Here is a 23,123-nt window from a genome sequence, read left to right on the forward strand (position 1 = left end):
ATCACCCAGCAGCAGTTTGCTGCAAGATTCCGATCACAATTCCATGATCCCAAATATTAGCCAATACTAAAACATTAAAGCCTCAGAGACACTGGCTGAGCATTGTGCTTAATCTCCAAGTGTTTCAAAGTTTCATATTGCAAATTTCATATTCAGAAAGTAATAATTATTAATTTTTATATTTAATTTTATTAATTTAATTTATTTATTTAAATAATTTTGTCAAGCTAGTCGCTGAGTGACTATAACCATGTTGAAAGATCATGAACTTTAACATACATCCGTTTATTTCTATTTTTCTGGTGCTCTTTTTTGAATCTTTTCATTGAAACAGTGAGTGCTGATGGCATCATTGGAAGAACTGACTTGGACAGAATGATCAAACTCAATAATGCAAGGAAGTTGAATTCACTGGAGACAGCGATTCACACTGAGGCTGTTGAGAAGCCTTTACTTCTGGATAGTTGCTTCCTCGGAGAGGTTGTGTGAGTTGTGTAGAATCCATTTTGGACTAAATTGGACATCATTGATTTCTTGATTCAAGTCAATGCAAGGTTAATAGTTACAAGGTTAATCAAGAAATAGGCTGCATATTAAGGACTTTGGCTTATAAGTCAAAATAGGTTATTTTATTGTTTTCTAATTCATTGGTAAGACCTGACAGTGAGGGAAATCCAGGAATGCAGCAGCTCCAAAAAGGCAGCTGCTCACCATTAAAGGGGAGGAAAGATTTTATGGTGCTGAAAGTTTTGTTTGTTGTCGAACAACAGTTAAAAATTGCAGACAAAATAGGCAAAGGTGAATGCCAGCAAAAAATGCCGGAAGCCAGCAATGTGGGGGGGGGGGGGGACAGTAGCGTAGTGGTAATGTTACTGGACTAGTAATCCAGAGGCCCAGACTAATACTCAAGACATGAGTTCAAATCCCATCACTGCAGCTGGTGGAATTTAAATTCACTCAATTAATAAATTTGGAATAAAAGCAAGTCTCAATAATGGAGATCACAAAACTACCCGATTGTCATAAAAACCCATCTAGTTCACTAATGCCCTTTAGGGAGGGAAATCTGGCTTTTATGTGACTCCAGACCCACAGCAACTGCCCTCTGAAATGGCCTAGCAAGCACTCAAGTTGTATCATACTGGTACAAAAAAATCAAAAGAATAAAACAGGTCAGACGACCTGGCATCAACCTAGGCACACCTTGCCCACTCCACCCTGCAAAGTCCTTCTCAGTAACATCTGGGGACTTGTGCAAAAATTGGGAAAGCTGTCCCAGAGTAGTCAAGCAACAGCTAGTCATATCTGAATCATACCTTCCAGCCAATGTCCTAGACCTTTCCATCACCTGGCAGGACAGATGCACCAGAGTTGATAGCATAATTATATACAGTCGGGAGGGAGAGGCCCTGGGAGTTCACAACATTGACTCTGGAAATCATGATGTCTCATGACATCAGGTCAAACATGAGCAAGAAAACCTCCTGATTACCACCTACTGCCCTCCCTCAGCTGATGAATCTGTGCTCCATGTTGAACACCACTTGGAAGAAGCATCGAGGGTAGCAAGGACACAGAATGTACTCTGGGTGGGGAACTTCAATGTCCATTAGTAGCACTACCACTGACTAAGCTGGCCAAGGCCTGAAGGACATATCGGTCAGACGGGGCCTGCGGCAGCTGGTGAGAGAACCAACAAAGGGAAAAATCTACTTGACCTCATCCTCACCAATCTACTTGATGACAGTATTGGCAGGAGTGACCATTGCACAGTTCTTTTGCAGACAAAAACCCATCTTCACACTGAGGATACTGTCTATCATGTTTTGTGGCACCACTACCTGTCTAAATGTGACAGATTCAGAATAGATCTAGAAGCTCAAAACTGGGCATCCATGAAGTGCTGTGAGCCATCAGCAGGAGAATTGTATTCAATCACAATCTGTAATCTCATGGTCCAGCATATCCCTCATTCTACTACTACCATTAAGCCAGCGGATCAACCTTCGTTCAATGAGGAGTGCAGGAGAGTATGCCAGGAACAACACCAGGCATACCTAAGAATGAGGTACCAATCTGGTGAAGCTAAAACACAGGACTACATGCATGTGGTAGATGGAGCAAAGCGATCCCACAACTAACGGATCAGATCAAAGCTCTGTAGTCCTGCCACATCCAGTCATGAATGGTGGTGGACAATTAAACAGTTAATGGAGAAGGCTCCACCAACATCCCCATCCTCAATGATGCACGAACCCAGCACATCAGTGCAAAAGGCTGATATATTTGCAACCATCTTCAGCCAGAAGTGCCAAGTGGATGATTCATCTTGGCTTCCTCTTAAGGTCCCCAGCGCCACAGACGCCAGTCTTCAGCCAATCCGATTCACTCCGCGTGATATCAAGAAATGGCTCAATGCACTGGATACACCAAAGGCCACAGGACCTGACAGCGTACCGGCAGTAGTAATGAAGACTTGTGCTCTAGAATGGGCCGCGCCTCTAGCCAAGCTATTCCAGTACAGCTACAACACTGGCATTCACCTGACAACGTGGAAAACTGCCCAGGTATGTCCTGTCCACACAAAGCAGAAAACATCCAATCTGGCCAATTACCGCCCATCAGTCTAATCTCAATCATCAGTAAAGTGATGGAAGTTGTCATTGACATTGCTATCAAGCAGCATTTACTCAGCAATAATTTGCTCACTGATGCTCAATTTGAGTTCCATCAGGGCCCCTTGGCTCCAGACCTCATTACAGCCTTGGTCCAAACAGGGACAGAGCTGAATTCCAAGGGTGAGGCCCTTGACATCAAAGCAGCATTTGACTGAGTGTGGCATCAAGGAGGAGTACAGAGTAGCAAAATTGAAATCAATGAGAATAGGAGGAAAACTCTCTTCTGGTTGGAGTCATACCTACCAAAAATGAAGATGGTTGTGGTTATTGGACGCCAATCATCTCAACCCCAGGACACTGCTGCAGGAGTTCCTCAGCGTAGTGTCCTAGGCCAAACAATCTTCAGCTACTTCATCTATGATTTTCCCTCCATCCTAAGGTCAGAAGTGGGGATGTTCGTTGATGATTACACAATGTGAAGTACTATTGGTGATACTGAAACAGTCCATGCCTGCATGCAGCAAAACCTGGACAACACTCAGGCTTAGGCTGATAAGTGGCAAGTAACATACACACCATACAAGTGCCAGGCAATGACCATCTTCAACAAGAGGGAACCAAACCATCGCCCCCCCCCCCCCCCCTTGATGTTGAACAGCATTACGATCACTGAATCCCCCACTAACTGACCAAAAACTTCACCGGAGCAATAGAAATACTTTGGAAGCAATAGGTCAGAGGCAGGGAATTCTATGGCGAGTAACTCACTTTCTGAGTCCCCAAAGCCTGTCCTACAAGGCACAGGTCAGGAGTGTGATGGAATATTCTCCACTTGCCTGAATGAGTGGATCTCCAAAACCACTCAAGAAGCTCGATACCATCCAGGACAAAGCAGCCTGCTTGATCGGCGCTCCATCCACCACCTTAAACATTCGCTCCCTCCACCACTGGCACACAGTGTGTACCATCTATAAGATGCACTGCAGCAACTCACCAAGCCTCCTTCAACAGCAACTTTAAAACCAATGACCTCTACCACCTGGAAGGACAAGGGCAGCAAATGCATAGGAATACCACCGCCTGCAAGTTATCTCCAAGCCACACATCATCCTGACTTAGAATTATATCACTGTTTCTTTACTATTGTTGAGTCAAAAACCTGGAACTCCCTGCCCAACAGCACCGTGGGTGTAGCTACACCAGTTGGACTGCAGCAGTTCATGAAGGCAACTCACCACCACCTTTGCAAGGGTAATTAGGGATGGGCAACAACAGCTGGCCTTGCCAGCGATAGTCACATCCCATGAATGAATTTAAAAAAATCCTTTGGAAGCATTTTCTGTGAAAGGGGCAGGAATGATGATGGCCCTGCCTTAAGTGGCAGGTCAAAGTAGAGGTGAATATTGCTTAGCTGGAAGTAGGAGAAAAAGTGAAAAGAGAAACAAGCTGAATGGTATGAGGAGGGGTGCCAAAATAATTGTACTCATCTTTCCATACATTATTTTACTCCGAAAAATGGGCCAAATGAAATCTGTAATTTGCAGCACCCTCATGCACCAGTTTTGCTGGTGCCCATTGTCAGTAAGGCATAAATAATGGGAAACATACCATATGGGTGTTCTTATATTATTTACATCCGAGTTGAATAAAGCTACCCAAATTAAGGTTTTCTGTCTCCCCTGTCAGTGAAATATCCCAGAAGTGAAGCAATATGTGGAGAGCAGGTGGAGCAGTTCCCCAACTGATTTTTTGCCCTTGTCTGCTTAAGTTATACTACCAAGCTGGAAAAGTTCCAGTGGAATAATGTGTTTTCATTTTATCAGACCGAAATAACACTTTGCATGTCATATTTTCTTTTCCAGGTGTCTTTTCTTTTTTCTTTTCCTTCGAAGACAATGATTCTGGTTATGGCTATGGTCCACAGGCATTGCGGCCTTCATCTTTTCCCTTTCTTAGGTATTGGCATAGTGAATGGCAGGAACTGTTCAGGCCAATGTACCTATACTTCAGGGATAGTTGATGAATCAAATACTTTTCTAATATTTCTGATTTACTTTGAATTTATAACAATAAATTATCAATGTGAATTCTATTGAAATGAATGTCAAAACGGGCGGCACAGTGGCGCAGTGGCTAGCACCGCAGCCTCACAGCTCCAGCGACCCGGGTTCAATTCTGGGTACTGCCTGTGTGGAGTTTGCAAGTTCTCCCTGTGTCTGCATGGGTTTCCTCCGGGTGCTCCGGTTTCCTCCCACAGCCAACAGACTTGCAGGTTGATAGGTAAATTGGCCATTATAAAAAAAATTGCCCCTAGTATAGGTAGGTGGTAGGGGAATATAGGGACAGGTGAGGATGTGGTAGGAATATGGGATTAGTGTAGGATTAGTATAAATGGGTGGTTAATGGTCGGCATTATCATCACCTCATTCCATGACAATATGAAAGGCACAATTCAACATGGTGGCTCCTCATCAGAGCCCTTTCCTATCCTGAGTGGTGTGAAACAGGGCTGTGTTCTCGCACCCACACTTTTTGGGATTTTCTTCTCCCTGCTGCTTTCACATGCGTTCAAATCCTCTGAAGAAGGAATTTTCCTCCACACAAGATCAGGGGGCAGGTTGTTCAACCTTGCCCGTCTAAGAGCGAAGTCCAAAGTACGGAAAGTCCTCATCAGAGAACTCCTCTTTGCTGACGATGCTGCTTTAACATCTCACACTGAAGAATGCCTGCAGAGTCTCATCGACAGGTTTGCGTCTGCCTGCAATGAATTTGGCCTAACCATCAGCCTCAAGAAAACGAACATCATGGGGCAGGATGTCAGAAATGCTCCATCCATCAATATTGGCGACCACGCTCTGGAAGTGGTTCAAGAGTTCACCTACCTAGGCTCAACTATCACCAGTAACCTGTCTCTAGATGCAGAAATCAACAAGCGCATGGGTAAGGCTTCCACTGCTATGTTCAGACTGGCCAAGAGAGTGTGGGAAAATGGCGCACTGACACGGAACACAAAAGTCCGAGTGTACCATGCCTGTGTCCTCAGTACCTTGCTCTACGGCAGCGAGGCCTGGACAACGTATGCCAGCCAAGAGCGACGTCTCAATTCATTCCATCTTCGCTGCCTTCGGAGAATACTTGGCATCAGGTGGCAGGACTATATCTCCAACACAGAAGTCCTTGAAGCGGCCAACACCCCCAGCTTATACACACTACTGAGTCAGCGGCGTTTGAGATGGCTTGGCCATGTGAGCCGCATGGAAGATGGCAGGATCCCCAAAGACACATTGTACAGCGAGCTCGCCACTGGTATCAGACCCACCGGCCGTCCATGTCTCCGTTATAAAGACGTCTGCAAACGCGACATGAAATCGTGTGACATTGATCACAAGTCGTGGGAGTCAGTTGCCAGCATTCGCCAGAGCTGGCGGGCAGCCATAAAGACAGGGCTAAATTGTGGCGAGTCGAAGAGACTTAGTAGTTGGCAGGAAAAAAGACAGAGGCGCAAGGGGAGAGCCAACTGTGCAACAGCCCCAACAAACAAATTTCTCTGCAGCACCTGTGGAAGAGCCTGTCACTCCAGAATTGGCCTTTATAGCCACTCCAGGCGCTGCTTCACAAACCACTGACCACCTCCAGGCGCGTATCCATTGTCTCTCGAGATAAGGAGGCCCAAAAGAAAAAGAAAAGAATGGTCGGCACAGACTCGGTGGGCCGAAGGGCCTGTTTCAGTGCTGTATCTCTAAAAAAAACATACTGATATAGATTTCAGCAAAAAAAGTTAATATATCTGTACATACCTTTGACCACAAACTCTTTCAAAGCTATTTGTTTATTCTTTTCACAGTAAGAGATAACACTGAAGTATTAATGTTTTTGTATTGGCTCTATAATGGTTGCTGGAATACTGCATTCATCGTACAGAATTTCTTGAAGTATTGGTTCTATAATACACTTTGCTGTCATTATTGTAGAATGTGCCCTGTTGATATTGTAAGCAGCTTTCATCACATTAGAGCAACAAACAAACTGTGCATGCATAAAATAAGGTTATAAATTGTTACTTTTGAACTATTATTGAAATAAATTTCTTACACTGAACTTTACCCAATTACTGAGGAATGTCCAAATAGATCAGGAACCTGATAACGACACCAAAACATTGTATATTCATGATGACCCCACCAGCAGTCAGAAAAAATGTTGATAGTTCCCTGAGCAGTACTGCTGCCTCCAGAGGTACCAGCGAAAACTATGGTCTAGATTTTAAGGCGATTGCTGTGTGGGTGAGCCCAGAAAATGGGAAGCTATTTCCCCCCATTTTCCTGATCCCATCAACAATTTCAGGATTTCCCGCCAGAAGTGCAGGCAGATGCTGAATTCGCCCAGCCATATTTTTATTCAAATTAAATATTAATGACGAAAATACACCATTTGAAGTATTTCCCACTATTAATGCTTTAGCAATGCTGGACATCAGGAATGCTGTCGCAGTCCTGACCATCATCAATGCTGCAACCATAAAGGACTATTTAAAATGTAAAGGGCTGTGATCAGAAACTTTTTTTTTTAAAAAAGGAGCGAAAAACTTTTTTCTGCTATTATCAGCACCGTCAACTACACTACTTGCTAGAGAGTTTCCTCCCCCCCCACCTCTTCAGCCTAGGCACGTGACATGATGCAACTAGAAATACCTTTGAGGGCCTTCCACTATTCCTATAATTAGCACAACCGCATAAGATCCACCAGAATCAGGGCAGAACGAGAGGGGCGGTCAGAAAGTCACCATGGACTGGGTTCCTAGCAAGTCAGAACATGCAGGTCAACATCTTTAGCTGAACATCAGATCCTCCTGATGCAACAGCAATACTTACTTTATCTGACATTACTGACACTGAAGTCAAGTTAACAGCTCTGTAAAGTAATTGGTACATGAATTTCACCAGTTTCCAGCCAATCTAATGGACAAAACATTGCAGAGCAGCAGACGGCACAATTTCCAACTGTGCAGAATAACGCAGCACCAGCATTTTGTCTAAAAAAGGAAGTTTGGGAGTGGATAACAGTACAAGCAGTGTGGTCATATTTGAAAGGTATACCTAACAATAAGATTAAAATCCTCCTTTGGGTTTGAACATGATCTTCAAGAAAAAATTTGGTACCTGTGAGGCTGATTCTGGATATGGATGGCTGACTTGTTGCTGGGGATCTCCTATGGAAAGAGAGAAAGAACAAGTCAGACAGTAACCTACCTTCATACATCAAAGCAGTAAAGTAACTTGGGGTAGCACAAAAGTCAGATACAAAATGCAGTTTACAAGTTGTAAGCAAGTCAGAAAGGTAAAACTAGCTTTGCAGCAAACCTCTTATAATACATTTCTTTTCAAAATAATTTTATTATTAACATTTTGCTAGTTATTTTCTTTCTTACTCTGTATTTATTTATTTCGAGATACAGCACTGAAACAGGCCCTTCGAGTCTGTGCCAACCAACAACCACCCATTTATACTAATCCTACATGAACCCCATATTCTCTACCACATCCCCACCATTCTCCTACCACCTACCTACACTAGGGGCAATTTACAATGGCCAATTTACCTATCAACCTGCAAGTCTTTGGCTGTGGGAAGAAACCGGAGCACCTGGCGGAAACCCACGCAGACACAGGGAGAACTTGCAAACTCCGCACAGGCAGTACCCAGAACTGAACCCGGGTCACTGGAGCTGTGATGCTAACCACTTCGCCACTGTGCCGCCCTTTACCTTTCTGAAGGTATGGGATCTCAGTACCAGACAACAGAAAACCTTTCAATTTTAGCTATGCAGTCTGACTACAAAGGACTTGCAGGGCAGGTACAATGTGTGTTAGATGGAGAATAAAAACCCTCAAAACAGCATCAGCAAAATTATTCAATTCTACCTGTAGTAGTATAGCAATTTTCTCATTTCCTGCATCCTTGTGACACTGCATGAAATTGCCAAGAAGTTCACTTTGAATTGGTTGGTCGTACGCAAACACATTTCACATGCGACCCAACAGCTGGCGGACAGAGATTTTCATCCTATCAATATAGGCTGGATTTTGAATCTAGGGCTGGGATTCTCTTTCTAGGGCTGGGGGAAGTGTTCTGACAGAATAGTACTTCTGTCCTCCCCTCGGACATCAGTGCTACCCAAACTCCAGTTTACTGGATTGAGATTAACTAGCAATACAGGGTGGATTCCCAGTGGAATTCCTGGTGATAAGAAGGGTTTACCACTATTGCCAGCAGCAAAATCCCAGTGGTGCTGCCACAGGATGACTGCTACAGTACTAGAAGAGGTATTTACAGGGTCAGAAGCGCTCTGAAGATTGGTAACCCTGTAGGCTTTGGAAGTGACGGAGGTCTATAAAGCAAGGCAAATACGGACCAGAATGGAAAGTGAAGAAGTTGCTTCAAGGCCCTCTCCCTCCATGCAGGGACCTCAGAGCTGTTACCATTGTTTCCTGGGCCTACCTCTTCCTACTCTATGGCAGCCCCATGAAGCAGTAGTAACTGTAGCTATAAGATGAGAATTTGCTGGGGCTCTAGGCCTCATGACATATTGCCAGCTGTATGCAGTGTGGGGAAGGAGCAGTGGTCATGGCAAAATAGGGGGAGAGAAATGCAGGATTAGACAGTGAAGTGGAAATAGTCCTCATCGCCAAATTTTCCATCATTCTCCATGGTAGGATCATGGATTAGAATCCAACAGATCTCTAAACTGAAAGGACAATATGCTAAACTACTGCACCACACAATTCCCCCCATAAATATCATTCCTAAAGGAACATCACCATCACTGAAAATTAGCAAAACTTTCCAGTGCTGTTTGTACGCAGGCAGTACTAATTATGTATTTGCAACACAGCACATAAAGTGGACAGCCATAAAGGCGGGGCTAAAGAGTGGCGAGTCGCAGAGACTTAGCAGTTGGCAGGAAAAAAGACAGAAGCGCAAGGAGAGAGCCAACTGTGTAACAGCCCTGACAACCAATTTTATCTGCAGCGCCTGTGGAAGAGTCCGTCACTCTAGAATTGGTCTTTATAGCCACTCCAGGCGCTGCTTCACAAACCACTGACCACCTCCAGGCGCTTACCCATTGTCTCTCGAGACAAGGAGGCCAAAGAAAGAAATACAGCACAAGTGACACATGGCTCTTTATGCTTTCCCTTTCCCTCAAACAAAGGCCTATTTAAATATACATACGCATGGGATCAATTTCAAAAATTGAGTTTTTGAATCTTTTCACTGCAGGAAATGTGAGCCAAGGCAATCACCTTATGCTGTTCACTGCTATTTCATCTAACTGAAACACAAGTTCCTGTTCTGAACTTCATCACAATAGATATCAGCATCAAATATTAAATACCACAAACATATTGCAAAACAAATGGCTATCAACAAGTGTTTATCAGTCATTTGCACTTGTGTCACAGATACTTGCAATAATGTTACACTGTCAAATACACTCATCTGCAAGTAACAAACTCTAATCAAAGTCTTTTCAATGACAAAGGGATTCAGTTGGTAGATACAGAGAAACTATTTCCTCTGGTGGGTTTCTGGAACAAGAAAGAATAATATTAAAATTAGAGCTAGGCCATTTAGCATAGAAATCAGGAAGAACATTTTCAAACAAAGGGTAGTAGAAATCTGGAACTCACTCCGCCAAAAGGCTGTGGATGCTGGGTCAAAATTAAATTTTCAAGACTGAGATCAACAGATTTATATTAGGTAAAGGTATCAAGGAATATGGATCAAAGGTGAGTAAATGAAGTCAAGGTACAGATCAGGCAGAATCTGATTGATCAGTGGAACAGACTCGAAAGGCTGAATGGCCTACACCTGTTTCTATGTTCAGCTGAAGCATGTTTGAGAGCACTACCGCCCAGTTTATTTTGGGCAGGCCACATTAAAATCAGTCCTAGTGTTATAAACACAGAAGCAAAATACTACGGATGTTGGAAATCTGAAACACAAATAGAAAGTGCTTGAAATACTCAGCAGCATCTGTGCAGCGAAAAGCAGAGTTAATGTTTCAGGTCGTTAACCTGTCATCAGAACTTTTAATGAAAGATCATCGACCTGAAACATTAACTCTGCTTTTCTCTTCACAGAAACTGCTTGACCTGCTGCGTATTCCTAGTGTAATAAGCTTTGATTTCAGCATAGTGAGGATGTAGACCGCAGGAGCAGCATATATGACGGGACATTTAAAGTTAAAGTTAAAGGAGGGTAGGGACAAACAAGCCAGTTTGTGATGACAGAAAGATGACCTAAGTACTGCAATCTTTCTGGGAGTAACTTGGATCACCCGTCTCAGCTCCTTGCATTGCAGGCTCCAGTCAGAGCAATCTCACTGAGAACCAGATAGGCAATCCTGGATCCTCTCACATAACCTGCAAGCATGTATCACTTTCTGATCAGAATGGAAAAATAGATAGGTCAACAGCCTCCAAGCCATTTCCACAGTTAAAATCTGGTAAAGTTCAAAGCGGATGGGAGCATAATGAATAATACCATGGAGTGGGATGAAGGAGGTTCATGGCTGCAGATTTCTATGGTATTGAATCACCAATCTTAGTCAAGTCAATGGCCGGCTGCTTCCCCACAATGGAAAGAAAGAAGGAATGAAAAAGGAAATGGATGGTAATAATGGAGAGGGGGAAGACGACAGAAACTGTTTATGTATGAAAGATGAAGGAGAATGCCAGCACCAACTGACAGAGTGGAAAGATAGATTGTCAACATTGGAGTGCCATCTTGAACTGGGGAGAGGAGAAGGAACAAATTGAATGGCAAAGATGGAAGAACAGTGGCAGGGAGAAGTGTGCCAGGTTGAATTGACAGTGGGCGGGGTGGGGGGGTGGTGGCGAAAGGCAGAAGTGTGCCAGGTTGAATCGACAGTGGGAGGGGGGGGGGGGTGGTGGCTGGTGAAAGGTAGAAGTGTCCCAGGTTGAATTGGGAGATGTGAAAAGTGCAAATTAAGTTGAGGCAGGAGAAGGAGATGAGTCCCAGTTACAAACTTGAAATGTTGGAGCACAGAAGTTTGAATTGGATGGTGTTCAGTGGTCTGAAAATTTATTGATGCTGCATCCGGTTTACGAGCATAAAACCATAAAATGTGAGACAAAGCGTCCAATAATGGCACGCATCGTGTGCATGTACATCCTGAGCCATAAGTGTGTTACCAGTGATGTTGGTTATAGGCAGCAAAAGATGCATCCAGGACCCACACCTGAAACAGGCGCTAGACCTTTAGCATGTACAGATAGGGGGCCTAACTCCTCTTTTGTGCTGTCTTTGTAAAACTGAACTGCCTAAATGCAGTCAGTGCTGTGCCTACTGCATTCAGGAAAACCAGGTTGGCGCAGTGGTTAGCACCACAGCCTCACAGCTCCAGCGACCCAGGTTCAGTTCTGGGTAATGCCTGCATGGAGTTTGCAAGTTCTCCCTGTGACTGCGTGGGTTTCTCTGGGTGCTCTGGTTTCCTCCCACTGCCAAAGACTTGCCGGTTGGGTTGATAGGTAAATTGGCCATTGTAAATTGCCCCTAGTGTAGGTAGGAGAATGGTACGGAATATGGGATTAATGTAAGATTAGTATAAACGGGTGGTTGATGGTTGGCACAGACTTGGTGGGTCGAAGGGCCTGTTTCAGTGCTGTATCTCTCGATGTCTGGCCTCACCAACAGCCCTTAAAAGTACCACTTCAAGCTTTCACCAAAATGGTAAGGTTTGTTAAAAAAAAAAATTTACTCATCCTAGCTCTACATTAAAACATGGGTTGCAGCTGGCCAACCACCCATCCCTCACCCCTCCAATTGCCTCTCTCCCAATTGTAGCTTCCCTGCCTCTCCTAACAACTGCCCCCCTTCCTCTTCTGATCATCCTATCTTCCACCATCTTCTGATTGCAAACTCCCTTCCTCTTGATCACTGCCACCCTCCATCACAGCATTCCTCCCTTTCCTGATTGCAGCATCCCTCTCTCCCAATCACCCCACCTCCCTCCTGATTACTTCACCCCTGCCTCTTGGACCTACCCAAGAACCATTGCCACCAATGATGTGTTTCATGGTGAGCTGCCTAAGGATGCATTGCAGCTATCTGCCCATCACTAGTCTGATGTAAATGAGTCCTGAAGCTTCATATCCATTGGGCTTTGAGCCTACCTGTTCCAGCAGGCCGGCATGAACCAATTTCTAGGCCAATATTTCTCAAAACTAAGGGCTGAATTTTATTGAGCTCCCGGCGTTGGGCGTCCAGGCGGGGGCGCTGAAGATTGCATCGGCCTGCCATGGAGCCCGACACCAGGATTGCCAGGCCCGATCTTCCCAGCGGCAGCGAGGTTCTGTGATGCCTACCCCGCCGCTTGGCGATGAGACCCAACTTTAAATACATTAATAAAGGGCATGAATATATTTACATACAATCCCTCACGATCTTACCGGCTGTCCGGGATCTTCCATGCGACAGGCGGCACTCATGCGCCTTCACTTTCCCGTCCAGGGAAAGCCGGCGCCACAGAGGTGGGCAAGGGGGGAACTTTGGATTTTTAATGTTGGAGTTTGGAGGGGTGGGGATGGGGTCAACTCTGCATTTCTACTGTTTGGTGGGGGGGGGGGGTAGAGGCGACTTCTTCACTTTGTGCAGTTGGGGATGGGGTAAAGAGGTCAACTCGGCAATTTAAGTGTTTTGGGGATAGGGGAATGGGGTTCAAATCTGCAGTGTCTGTGACGATCTGGCAGCCCTTTAGAAATGGTGCCACTGCCTGCGGAGAGGCAGCTGAGGCTGCCCCGCCACGTGATGGGGGGGTGGGGGTGGGGGCGGCAGCCCACCTTGCATATTTAAATGAGCCACTGCGTGGCCGCCATTTTTTTCGTCCGCCACCGAAAATTCAGCCCTATGTGTAGCAGCGATAGAGTACTTCTATGAATTGGAACAGGAGCACTGGATATGGAAAAATGACAGCTGAGGTAACCTTAGGATAAGTGATAAGTGGTTTGTGTGTTAAAAATCCAAACATTACTTTGTGTCTTTTTTGTACACAAAATCTATTATGAAGTATAAAAGTGCTTAAAATTAAGAAGGTACAATTATTACTGTACAAAATCCTAAATTTTCTGGGGGAACATTATTGTGCACCCCCCTCCCTCAGAACTGCATCATAAATTTTGTGATATCTGGTCTTCCTTTTCTTGCTTTTCATGTACTTTTGCTTGTTTTTCCTTTAACAGAAGTGAAGGAATGTTGTATACTCCAACAGCTTATGTTACAAAACCCACGGAACTACTTGTTTTTACATGTCATTGCCTTATAATCAGGAGTGTTTTTAGCTGTCAGCTTTTTGAGGCAATGCTAATTTATTTTGAAGTTGTTGGTTAACGTTTGCTATTCTTCTAGCATGCATGATTTTTATATTTCATGTCACATGTCCTCTTTTACAGGAAAATGTGATTTCCAAACACTTTTCCTTTGTTTTAAGTTGTCTAAAAAACAAAGTTTACAGATTGCAATGAGGTGTGGTACATGACGTATTCACAGATACGTATGGGGTAATATATAGCGGAGTAGCATTAAAAGAGGACGCAAGTCATGCCAATTTATGATGGGCGTTGCAGCTGAGTCGGGAAAGTACTTTGAATTGGAACAGATTATTTACCAGATGCCTGAAGCAATGAGAGGGAAGAGACTTGGACATGTAGAGACATGGTTCCATGCAGGAGAATGGTGCTGAATTGTCAAAAGACAAAACACTTAGAGTCAGACTACATCTGGAGTTGGAAATCTACTAACTATCTGGGTCTCCTTCCTGAGTTCCTACTCCTGCTAATTTTTCCCTCTCAGTTCTTCCGGCACCCCATCCAAAATCTCTAAATACTTTAAGTTCTCCCTGTGACCGTGTTTTCGCCGGGTGCTCCGGTTTCCACCCATAGCCAAAGACTTGCAGGTTGATAGGTAAATTGGCCATTATAAATTGCCCCTAGTATAGGTAGGTGGCAGGGGGATGTGGTAGAAGTATGGGATTAGTGTAGGATTAGTATAAATGGGTGGTTGATGGTCAGCGCAGACTCGGTGGGCCAAAGGGCCTGTTTGAGTGCTGTATCTCTAAAAAAATAAATATAGTATCACCAGTTACTTTTTCAATACTTGCTGATGATAATGAGAATTGGGTATTTCTCCACACAGCATTCATGGTTGACACTGTAGCAGAGTACCTGGATGCCATAACTGTCTCAACACGTCTTGCTTTGTTTGAGCTCAGTAGAAAATATAATGATAAGACCTACTCCACTGATTTTGTGACTTAATATTTAAAGTCACATCCTGAACTCTTCCCTCTGACAGTTTTCTTCTCCCCACTCCTGAAGGTGCTGAGCAATGCTGGAACATCTTCATATTTGAGCATAAACAGTGAGAGACAACAAACTATTCTTCCATGGAGGGCACTGAAATTGTTTTTACCCGATTTCCACACGTCGGTTAATTATCCAGTGGAGCAGGTAGTTGGATAGCCATCATAAGTGGGACTCCTCACCAACATTTCCTAGCATAGGGGCAAGGATGGCAAATATAAGGCCCATATTACTGACCTAAGATAAACTTCCATAGCACAGGGCTGAGAAAGAATTTTCTTTTTATTCATTCATGGAATATGGGCGCGCTGTCAAAGCTAGCATTTATTGTCCATCCCTAATTGCTCGAGAAGCTGGTAGTGAGCCATCTTCCTGAACTACTTCAGTCCGTGTTGTAAAAGTACACTTCCACCATGCTGTTATGTAGGGAGTTCTAGGATTTTGACCCAGCAACAATGCAGGAACGGCAATATATTTCCAAGACAGGATGGTGTGTGACTTGGAGGGGAACTTGGAAGTGGAGGTGTTCCCATGCACTCACTGTCTTTGTCTAGATGCTTGAGGTCATGGGTATGGGAGGTGTTGAAGAAACCTTGGCACGTTTCTGCGGAGCATCTTGCATGTAGTTTATACTGTTGCCACAGTGAGACAATGGTGGAGGCAATGTTTAAGGTTGATCGACAGGGTGCCATTCAAGCATGCTGCTTTTTCCTGAATGGTGTCAAGCTTTGACTGTTGACAGGCAAGCAAGTGGAGTGTATTCCATCACACTCCTGACTTGTAGATGGTGGAAAGGCTTTGGGGAGTCAGGAGGTGAGTCACTTGCAAAGAATACCCAACTTCTGACCTGTTCTTGTAGCCACAGCATTCATGCGGCTGGTGGGGGATTCAGCAATGGTAATGCCATTGGGTTAAAGGGAAGTGGTGAGACACTGTCTTGTTGTAGATAAAGGTTCTTCGATGTTGATCAAGGTTCCTTGATGTCACATTTGGTCAAAGGCTGCCTTGATGTGAAGGGCAGTCACTCTCAACTCATCTCTGAAATTCAGCTCTTTCTTCCATGTTTGCACCAAGACTGTAATGAGGTATGGAGTTGAGTTTCCTGGCAGAACACAAACTGAGCATCAGTGAGCAGGTTATTAATGAGTAAGTGTCACTTGATAACAGTGTCGCTGACACCTTCCATCACTTTGCTGATAATTGAAAGTAGGCTGATGGGGTGATAATTGGCCACATTGGATTTGTCCTGCTTTGGCCAGTAGATGCCAGCGTTGTAACTATACTGGAACAGCTTGGCTGGGGCATGGCTACTTCTGCAGCACAAGCCTTCAACACTGCAGCCGGGCTGTTGTCGGGACCCGTAACCTTTGCTGTATCCAGTGTGCTCAGCCATTTCTTGGTAACGCATGGAGTGAATTGAATTAGTTGAAGACAGGCTTCTGTGATGGTGGGGACCACGGGAGTAGGCTGAGATGGATCATCCATGTGGCACGTCTGACCGTAGATGGTTGCGAACGCTTTAGCACTTGTGTTGGGCTCCACCATCATTGAGGATGGGGATGTTCATACAGCCTTCTCCTCCCATTAGTTGTTTAACTTTCTACCACCATTCACAATTGCATGTAGCAGGATTGTAGAGCTTTGATCTTATCCGTTGGTTGTGGGATCACTTGCTGTTTACATTGTTTAGCACGCATGTAGTCCTGAGTTGTAGCTCCACTAGGTTGGCACCTCATTTTTAGGTATGCCTGGTGCTGCTCCTTGCATGCTCTTCTACCCTCCTCATTGAACCAGGGTTGGTCCCCAACATGATGGTAATGGAAGGATGAGGGAAATGTCAGACCATGAGGTTACAGATTGCAGTGGCTTAGAACTTTGTTGTTGCTGATGGTCCACAGTGCCTCACTTTTGAGCTGCTAGATCGGTTTCGAATCTATTCCATTTAACATGGTGGTAGTGCCACATAACACAATGGAAGGTAACCTCAGTGTGAAGACTGGACTTTGTCTCCACAAGGACCATGAGATAGTCACTCCTACCAATACTGTCAGTGACAGATACATCTATGACAGGTGGATTGGTAAACATGAGGTCAGAAAATTGGAATCTTTACGTCTTGACAGAGCTTGTCAGAACAGGGTCAGATATCATAACTCATAGATGATCTTTATAGATAACGCATAACCAGGTGATCACCTGGACTAGTTTAGGTCACCTGAGGGGGATATAATGGAATTTTCCAAGGTTTTTTTTCCTTACTGCCCCTGGGTCTTTCTCTGTTTTATTGCCTCTCCCAAGAGATTACATGGCTGTGGGGGTGGCGAGGATGCAGGAAGGATCTAGTCACGATGCTCTAGCAATTACGGTGTGTGGGCAGGATTGATGGACCAGCTAGTCTTTTTCTGCCTGTCCTTTTCATATGTTTGTATGTGTCAAATTGATGTCACAGCATTTGTAAATAGAGCTAATTCCAATTTTGGCCAGGTGGCTTATGACAATGAATGTCTGTGTGTTCACCGAATAAGCAGTATGCTGAGTGGGGAGATGACTGAAGTCAGTCAGTGAGCTAGAACTTGAGCTTCCAAAACCACTGAGGTAATTATACATTTAAATTAATTTTGAATAATTAAACTTTAGAGTGGTATGGGCAGCAAATTAAGGCTTATGGTTGTAATTTAGTTGCTGAAGATTTAACAGGCTGTTAGCAAGCTGCTAGTTCTCTGGAGAGTCCTTGTATATTATTGATTTAATCATTTAGCAAATGCTGTATACTTGAAAGCAGCCACATTTTTTTCCCAGGGCAGTGGGGCATCTTGTTCTCCTCAACCAACTCAAACCCATATTGTACGTTTGAAGCTAACCTGCTTTCAGGTTTCCTCCAGAATTGTTCTGAAAACTTGCTATTGGAAGTAATGTGACTAAACTGCCCATGGTGACTCCTCCTTTGCATTTCAACGCTCCCCCTCCTTTTCTTGTGGGAAAGTAACTGGTTGATGCTGAACTCCTCCTCACATTAGCAATCCAGGAGTGCTGAAACTAATTGTAGCACCTCTCTTAACACCTTGCCAGAGAACATCTTACTCAACACAGTCTGAGACCTGTCTTTCCTGAATGGCTTAGTTCCACACTTGGGTGGGCATTAACTGACTGAGCCACCAGGATAACTATTTTTAAATCAGATTTAAACTTCAAATTGAGTCTGGAACCTAATTTCCTGTAATGCTGGTCAGATTGACACTATCAATTTTAGTAATTTCTCTTTCTAACTGAGTGTTGAGCAACAACCAAACTTCTGCCAGAGCTCTGAAATTCCTGAATCTGTCAGTGTTGGTGTAGGACAATTATCTGCAGGACTTAGTAACAGTTGTTGGGTGGTAGGACAGTGGTCCTGCTGATCTGCACTCCAACTTTGCTCAATCGTTAATACCTACCATAAAGGGCATAACACCAGTCAGGAGTTACCACCACCATGAAAGAACCTCCTCTCCAGCTACTACTAATACGACCCTTTCACCAATACCCGGGAGGTACAGGACAGGCACTGGAAAAGGGGTGGGAAGGACTCTCACTCTGCTTCTGTGGGGAAAAAAATCAGGAGTTCTCCAAGTGAAGATTCAGGTGTGCAAATCCATATCCGAGCATTCGATGAGAAAGTTGATGAGAACACCCAAGTGCTGTCTTAGGTGACATCTGCCAGATTAGCCAATCTGTAGTTTACCACTGTACATCCCAGGTCACTGATGCATTGATATGTGCCAGGGTGGAGGACTTAATCACTTTTTCTAGGCAGCAAGAGAAAGCTTTTCATTTTTCAGCGTTTCCAAAAATATAGTCTCTCATTGAAGGAAGTTATATGGTCACACAAGCTTTTTTCCAGAATGCATTCCGTCAATGTCCAACCATCAGAACTACATCAAGCACAAAACTTCCATAATGCAATTTTCTATGCCAGTAAACAGACCCATCATTATTTATCAGAATTTCCTAAGTAACCAGGGATACCTTGTTAAACCATGGCCAGCGACAGCAGTACAGAATCAGCAAACTGCAGCAGAAGAAAATATAATGCAGCAAATGTCTCTACAAAAGATACAAATAGAGCATACGATAGGCATGTGCAACAAACATTCCACTGACTGGATAGATCTAATGGTGTCCCATTGTACAGCCCTGAAAAGGCGTAAAAACAATTGTTGTGTGCAATATGCTACATGATTGTTGGAGGAGAAATCATCATGCTGTAGTGGAAAGATGAGGGTGAGGAAGGCACAGAAGATGCGAATGAGCCTTGTAACAAATGTTACTTGCCTATACATCCCTGCTATCATGTTCTACTGCCTGCTATATTTCCTTCTGACAGAATGCCTGAGATTTGACAAGTTCATGGAGGGAAGAAAAAGATGTAATGATGGATACTGTACTATACTGGTCAGTGTGCTGTTAACATTAAATGAGGATAGTAATCGTTGGATCGAAGTAACAGAGGTTTATTTATAGGGGTGTTATCTCTAAAGCATCTACATTAACAGTGAACAACACGAGGTTCAGATTTGTGACATCACATCCTTTGATGATATTGAAGGTCTTAATACATAATCTACTGAGCAACAGCTTACTCCCTTATATTACAGATACTAGCCTGGAGATATAATCAGCCACACAACCTGCAGAAAAATGACCATACAGATTGTGGGCCTGCAGCCCAATGGACAGGAAGCCCACACTTTGCAGGATCATATCCTCCAGGTGAGTTAGGCACTTTGGGTTGGTTGTGGGTTATGGGGACGGGTGGAGCGTGGGGCGGGGGGAAGGAATTTGTTTCATTCAGTTGCTCAAGTCTTCATTCTGCTGTCGGCTTTCTTTACCTAAATTCATTTAGAGATTGGTGAAGTACTAATTTTTTTCATGAAGCTTGCATTGCTACACGATTGGACACTATCTTCTGAAATAAGAGTGTAATAACACGCAGAATGTGGGCACTACTAGAAGCGTCTTTGGCTTTAATTTTTCTGAGAATTTAGAACTAACATTGAAAGGTTTGCTTGGAATTTGGACGAAGCATCATCTATGCCCTGTGGCTGAGAAAGACTAAAGGACTCCCAAATAATCAGCATATGTCCAATGTCAGGATACAGCTAGTTGGAATGAAAGTATATATCGCTGCTCTATCACAGCACTGAAAACAGGTACATTCAGAAATCACTTACCTTAACAATCTTCTTAAATGTGTTAAAAACCTCTGCATCTAAATTGAGTAATTTCTCACTTTAGAAATTGTTTCTGTACTCTACAAATTCATCCGATGCAGGCCAGACAGCAGCCTTCTCAGGAAGGTGCCTCTCGAAGCTTCCCTTGCTTCATCTCTTGCAACATTACCATCATGGATTTCTGAATAAAGGGAGTAGTCCTTCTTTCTCTCAGTGCTCTTGCACTCATTCTACCCATCTCTAATATGCCAGCAACATCAAATTTGAAACATACCGTCATGCTAGGCCCCCACCTGCCAAGAATGAGGCACATTAATTTTGTCATGAACATAGATTTTAAACTGGAGTGAAGAAATGACTTGTTAAACAGATTAGCCGTGGTTGGAAAAGATATTTGCATATTAACAGATGGCGCTTGGAAGGACAAAGGACCATTCCCTGACACATTCAACCCACAATGGACCTTGATCACCGGGTATTGTGTGTAAGAGGAGCAGTCCAGAGACTGCTAAGGGGATACAATCCAAGACATGGTCAGACTAGTTAGTCACATGACTATCCTGTTTGGCAACCTGGGGTTTTCTGAATTGTACAAACAGTTTGACCAAAGAAAAAGTCTGTTTGCTCCTGAACTGAGACGATCTCTCCTGTCTGCTCCCATCTCTTTCTCACAAGCCTCTGAATCTACTGAAGACATATGAACCCCAAGAGAGAAAAGTCTCCTACAGCAAACAAAGTTTAAGAAGAATATTAGGCCCCAACAAAAAGCAAGATCTACTTACAATCAAGGACTCTACAGTGAGCTCGAAGAACCGTAACAAAAACTCTTCAGATATTGCCTCAAACTTTTCCACTTTATTTCTTCTACTCTTTTCTGTCTCTATTTGCATGTGTCTATCATGTACGTATGCTAGCATGAGCGCGTTGTGTATCTGCAGGCGTCAACCGAATTAGAGTTTAAGTTCAAGTTTAATGCACAAAGCCCTTTAGCACTACAAGATGCACAGAAAGTGTAAAATATCCCCTACACTGCAAGTCTAAGAGCAGACTAACAATTATATTACAAATTAGTCTTATGTTGACAATATTTAGATGATTGAGCAAATGATACCAGAAATTACATTCTCACTCATTCATTTCTACTCTCCAAGAAACAAACCTCCTCAGAATGTGGTGAAGTGCGCCCTCTACCAGCTTTAAGGCAAAAATGCTTTGCTGCAAAAGGAACAAAGTAACTTATGCTTTTCCAGTTTTTACTTCTGTTCTCCTTACACCTTGATTTTAACCAAACTCACCAGCAGGAAAGGGATGGATATGGTTTGAATACCTGTCTTACACCCAGTCCAAATTTATGCCCTATTTCCCTGAGTGGGTTCAGTTTGCAAGTTCTCCCTGTGTCTGCGTGGGTTTTCTCCGGGTGCTCCGGTTTCCTCCCACAAGCCAAAAGACTTGCAGGTTGATAGGTAAATTGGCCATTATAAAAATTGTCACTAGTATAGGTAGGTGGTAGGGAAATATAGGGACAGGTGGGGATGTTTGGTAGGAATATGGGATTAGTGTAGGATTAGTATAAATGGGTGGTTGATGTTCGGCACAGACTCGGTGGGCCGAAGGGCCTGTTTCAGTGCTGTATCTCTAATCTAATCTAATCTAAAATCGGGGCTTTCGCATTCACTTCTTACTGGGATGCAATTTTACATTCACCAGCAGCCATTCAGTATTTCGCCCACATGTGAATCTGGACAAGGTGGTATAACAATTTCACTAAAGGTTCCATCAAAGTCAAGCCCGATCTGGTGCTTGCCAAACTCCTCAAATGTGCATTTCCAACAACAGTAACTGGACAGTGTTGAAACCAATTTGAATGCCCCCTAATACTGCCCTAGTTGAGATGAGCTGATTGATCAGACTTGAGACTTCCCTGCTGTGTGTGGCTCAGTTACTCATTATTTTGACTAGCTTAGCCACTAAGAGAGTCCCGATTGTCTTTTCCTGTGTATTGTCCAGAAATCAAGTAGCACTTTCTGCTACTCTCATCCATTCTTTTCTACAACCTCAAAAGTTTGTAGCTCCCTATCCACAAGTTAAAGGATTTGAAAGGCAATCTTGGTGTCACCTAATCACGTTTGTCTTATCTGTTTTCTTGCTTTTTTTAATCACGCAGCTTTCCTGGAGTATTGCCATTTACACTTTGTTTAGGTTCCTCAATAATATTTTTTAAAATTATTAATCAGCAATTAAAATGAGCATGAGCTCAGTAGTGCATTTGGCTCCCACTGTGATGCATGATTAAAAATGTGTGTTTTCCTTGTAGGGGAGAGCAAGTCAGGGAAAAGAAAATCACAAGTTTTGTCATTACCTCATTAATCTGTGACCCCTGTTCACAGGTCTTGTAATGGGGCTGTTTGTCTGCTTTCTTAGTTCGGGATTAATGCAACAGCACTGGGCAGGAGACTTCAAAAAGGGAAAACACACATTTCTGTAACTAGTTTTGAAATTAGAACCATAGAACAGGTATGGCACAGAAAGAGGCCATTCAGCCCATCGTGTCTGCACCGGCTGCATTTAAAGGGACAGTGACAAACGAAAGTTGGAAATGTTCAGGATGGATGGTAGACACAAGGAACGGTAGCACCCCAGATTTAATGATGCCTTGCTGAAATTGCTACAGGGCACAGTCAGAAGGAGAGACATACTTTTTCCCAGCAATGGGAGGAAGAAACCAAGGCATGTTTGGAAGTAGCTGAGGAGGTGAGTAGCAGGTTGTTGTGCCAAGGTCATGGATGCAATCATAGGAAGCAGGAGCAAGAGTAGGCCATTTGGCCCCTCAGCCTGCTCCACAATGTAGGAAGGGATTTATTGAGCTTAACAACCCAAGCAGGTTAGAAAAAGTGAGTACATTTGCTGATTCAACTGAA

The 23,123-nt window shown here is 43.7% G+C and overlaps 1 protein-coding gene across 2 annotated transcripts in view; it reads right to left on the minus strand.

Moving 5' to 3' along the window:
• The window catches only part of pde4ba (phosphodiesterase 4B, cAMP-specific a), an 832,714-nt gene that overhangs the window by 143,094 nt on the left and 666,497 nt on the right, over positions 1–23,123 (minus strand). For both annotated transcript variants that reach the window (XM_068037289.1, XM_068037290.1), the window contains one exon: positions 7,778–7,827. In XM_068037289.1, the coding sequence (XP_067893390.1) occupies positions 7,778–7,827 (50 nt within the window). The remainder of the gene's footprint in view (positions 1–7,777; positions 7,828–23,123) is intronic.

This window comes from Heterodontus francisci, chromosome 8 (genome assembly GCF_036365525.1).
Source record: "Heterodontus francisci isolate sHetFra1 chromosome 8, sHetFra1.hap1, whole genome shotgun sequence".
Lineage (NCBI taxonomy): Eukaryota > Metazoa > Chordata > Chondrichthyes > Heterodontiformes > Heterodontidae > Heterodontus > Heterodontus francisci.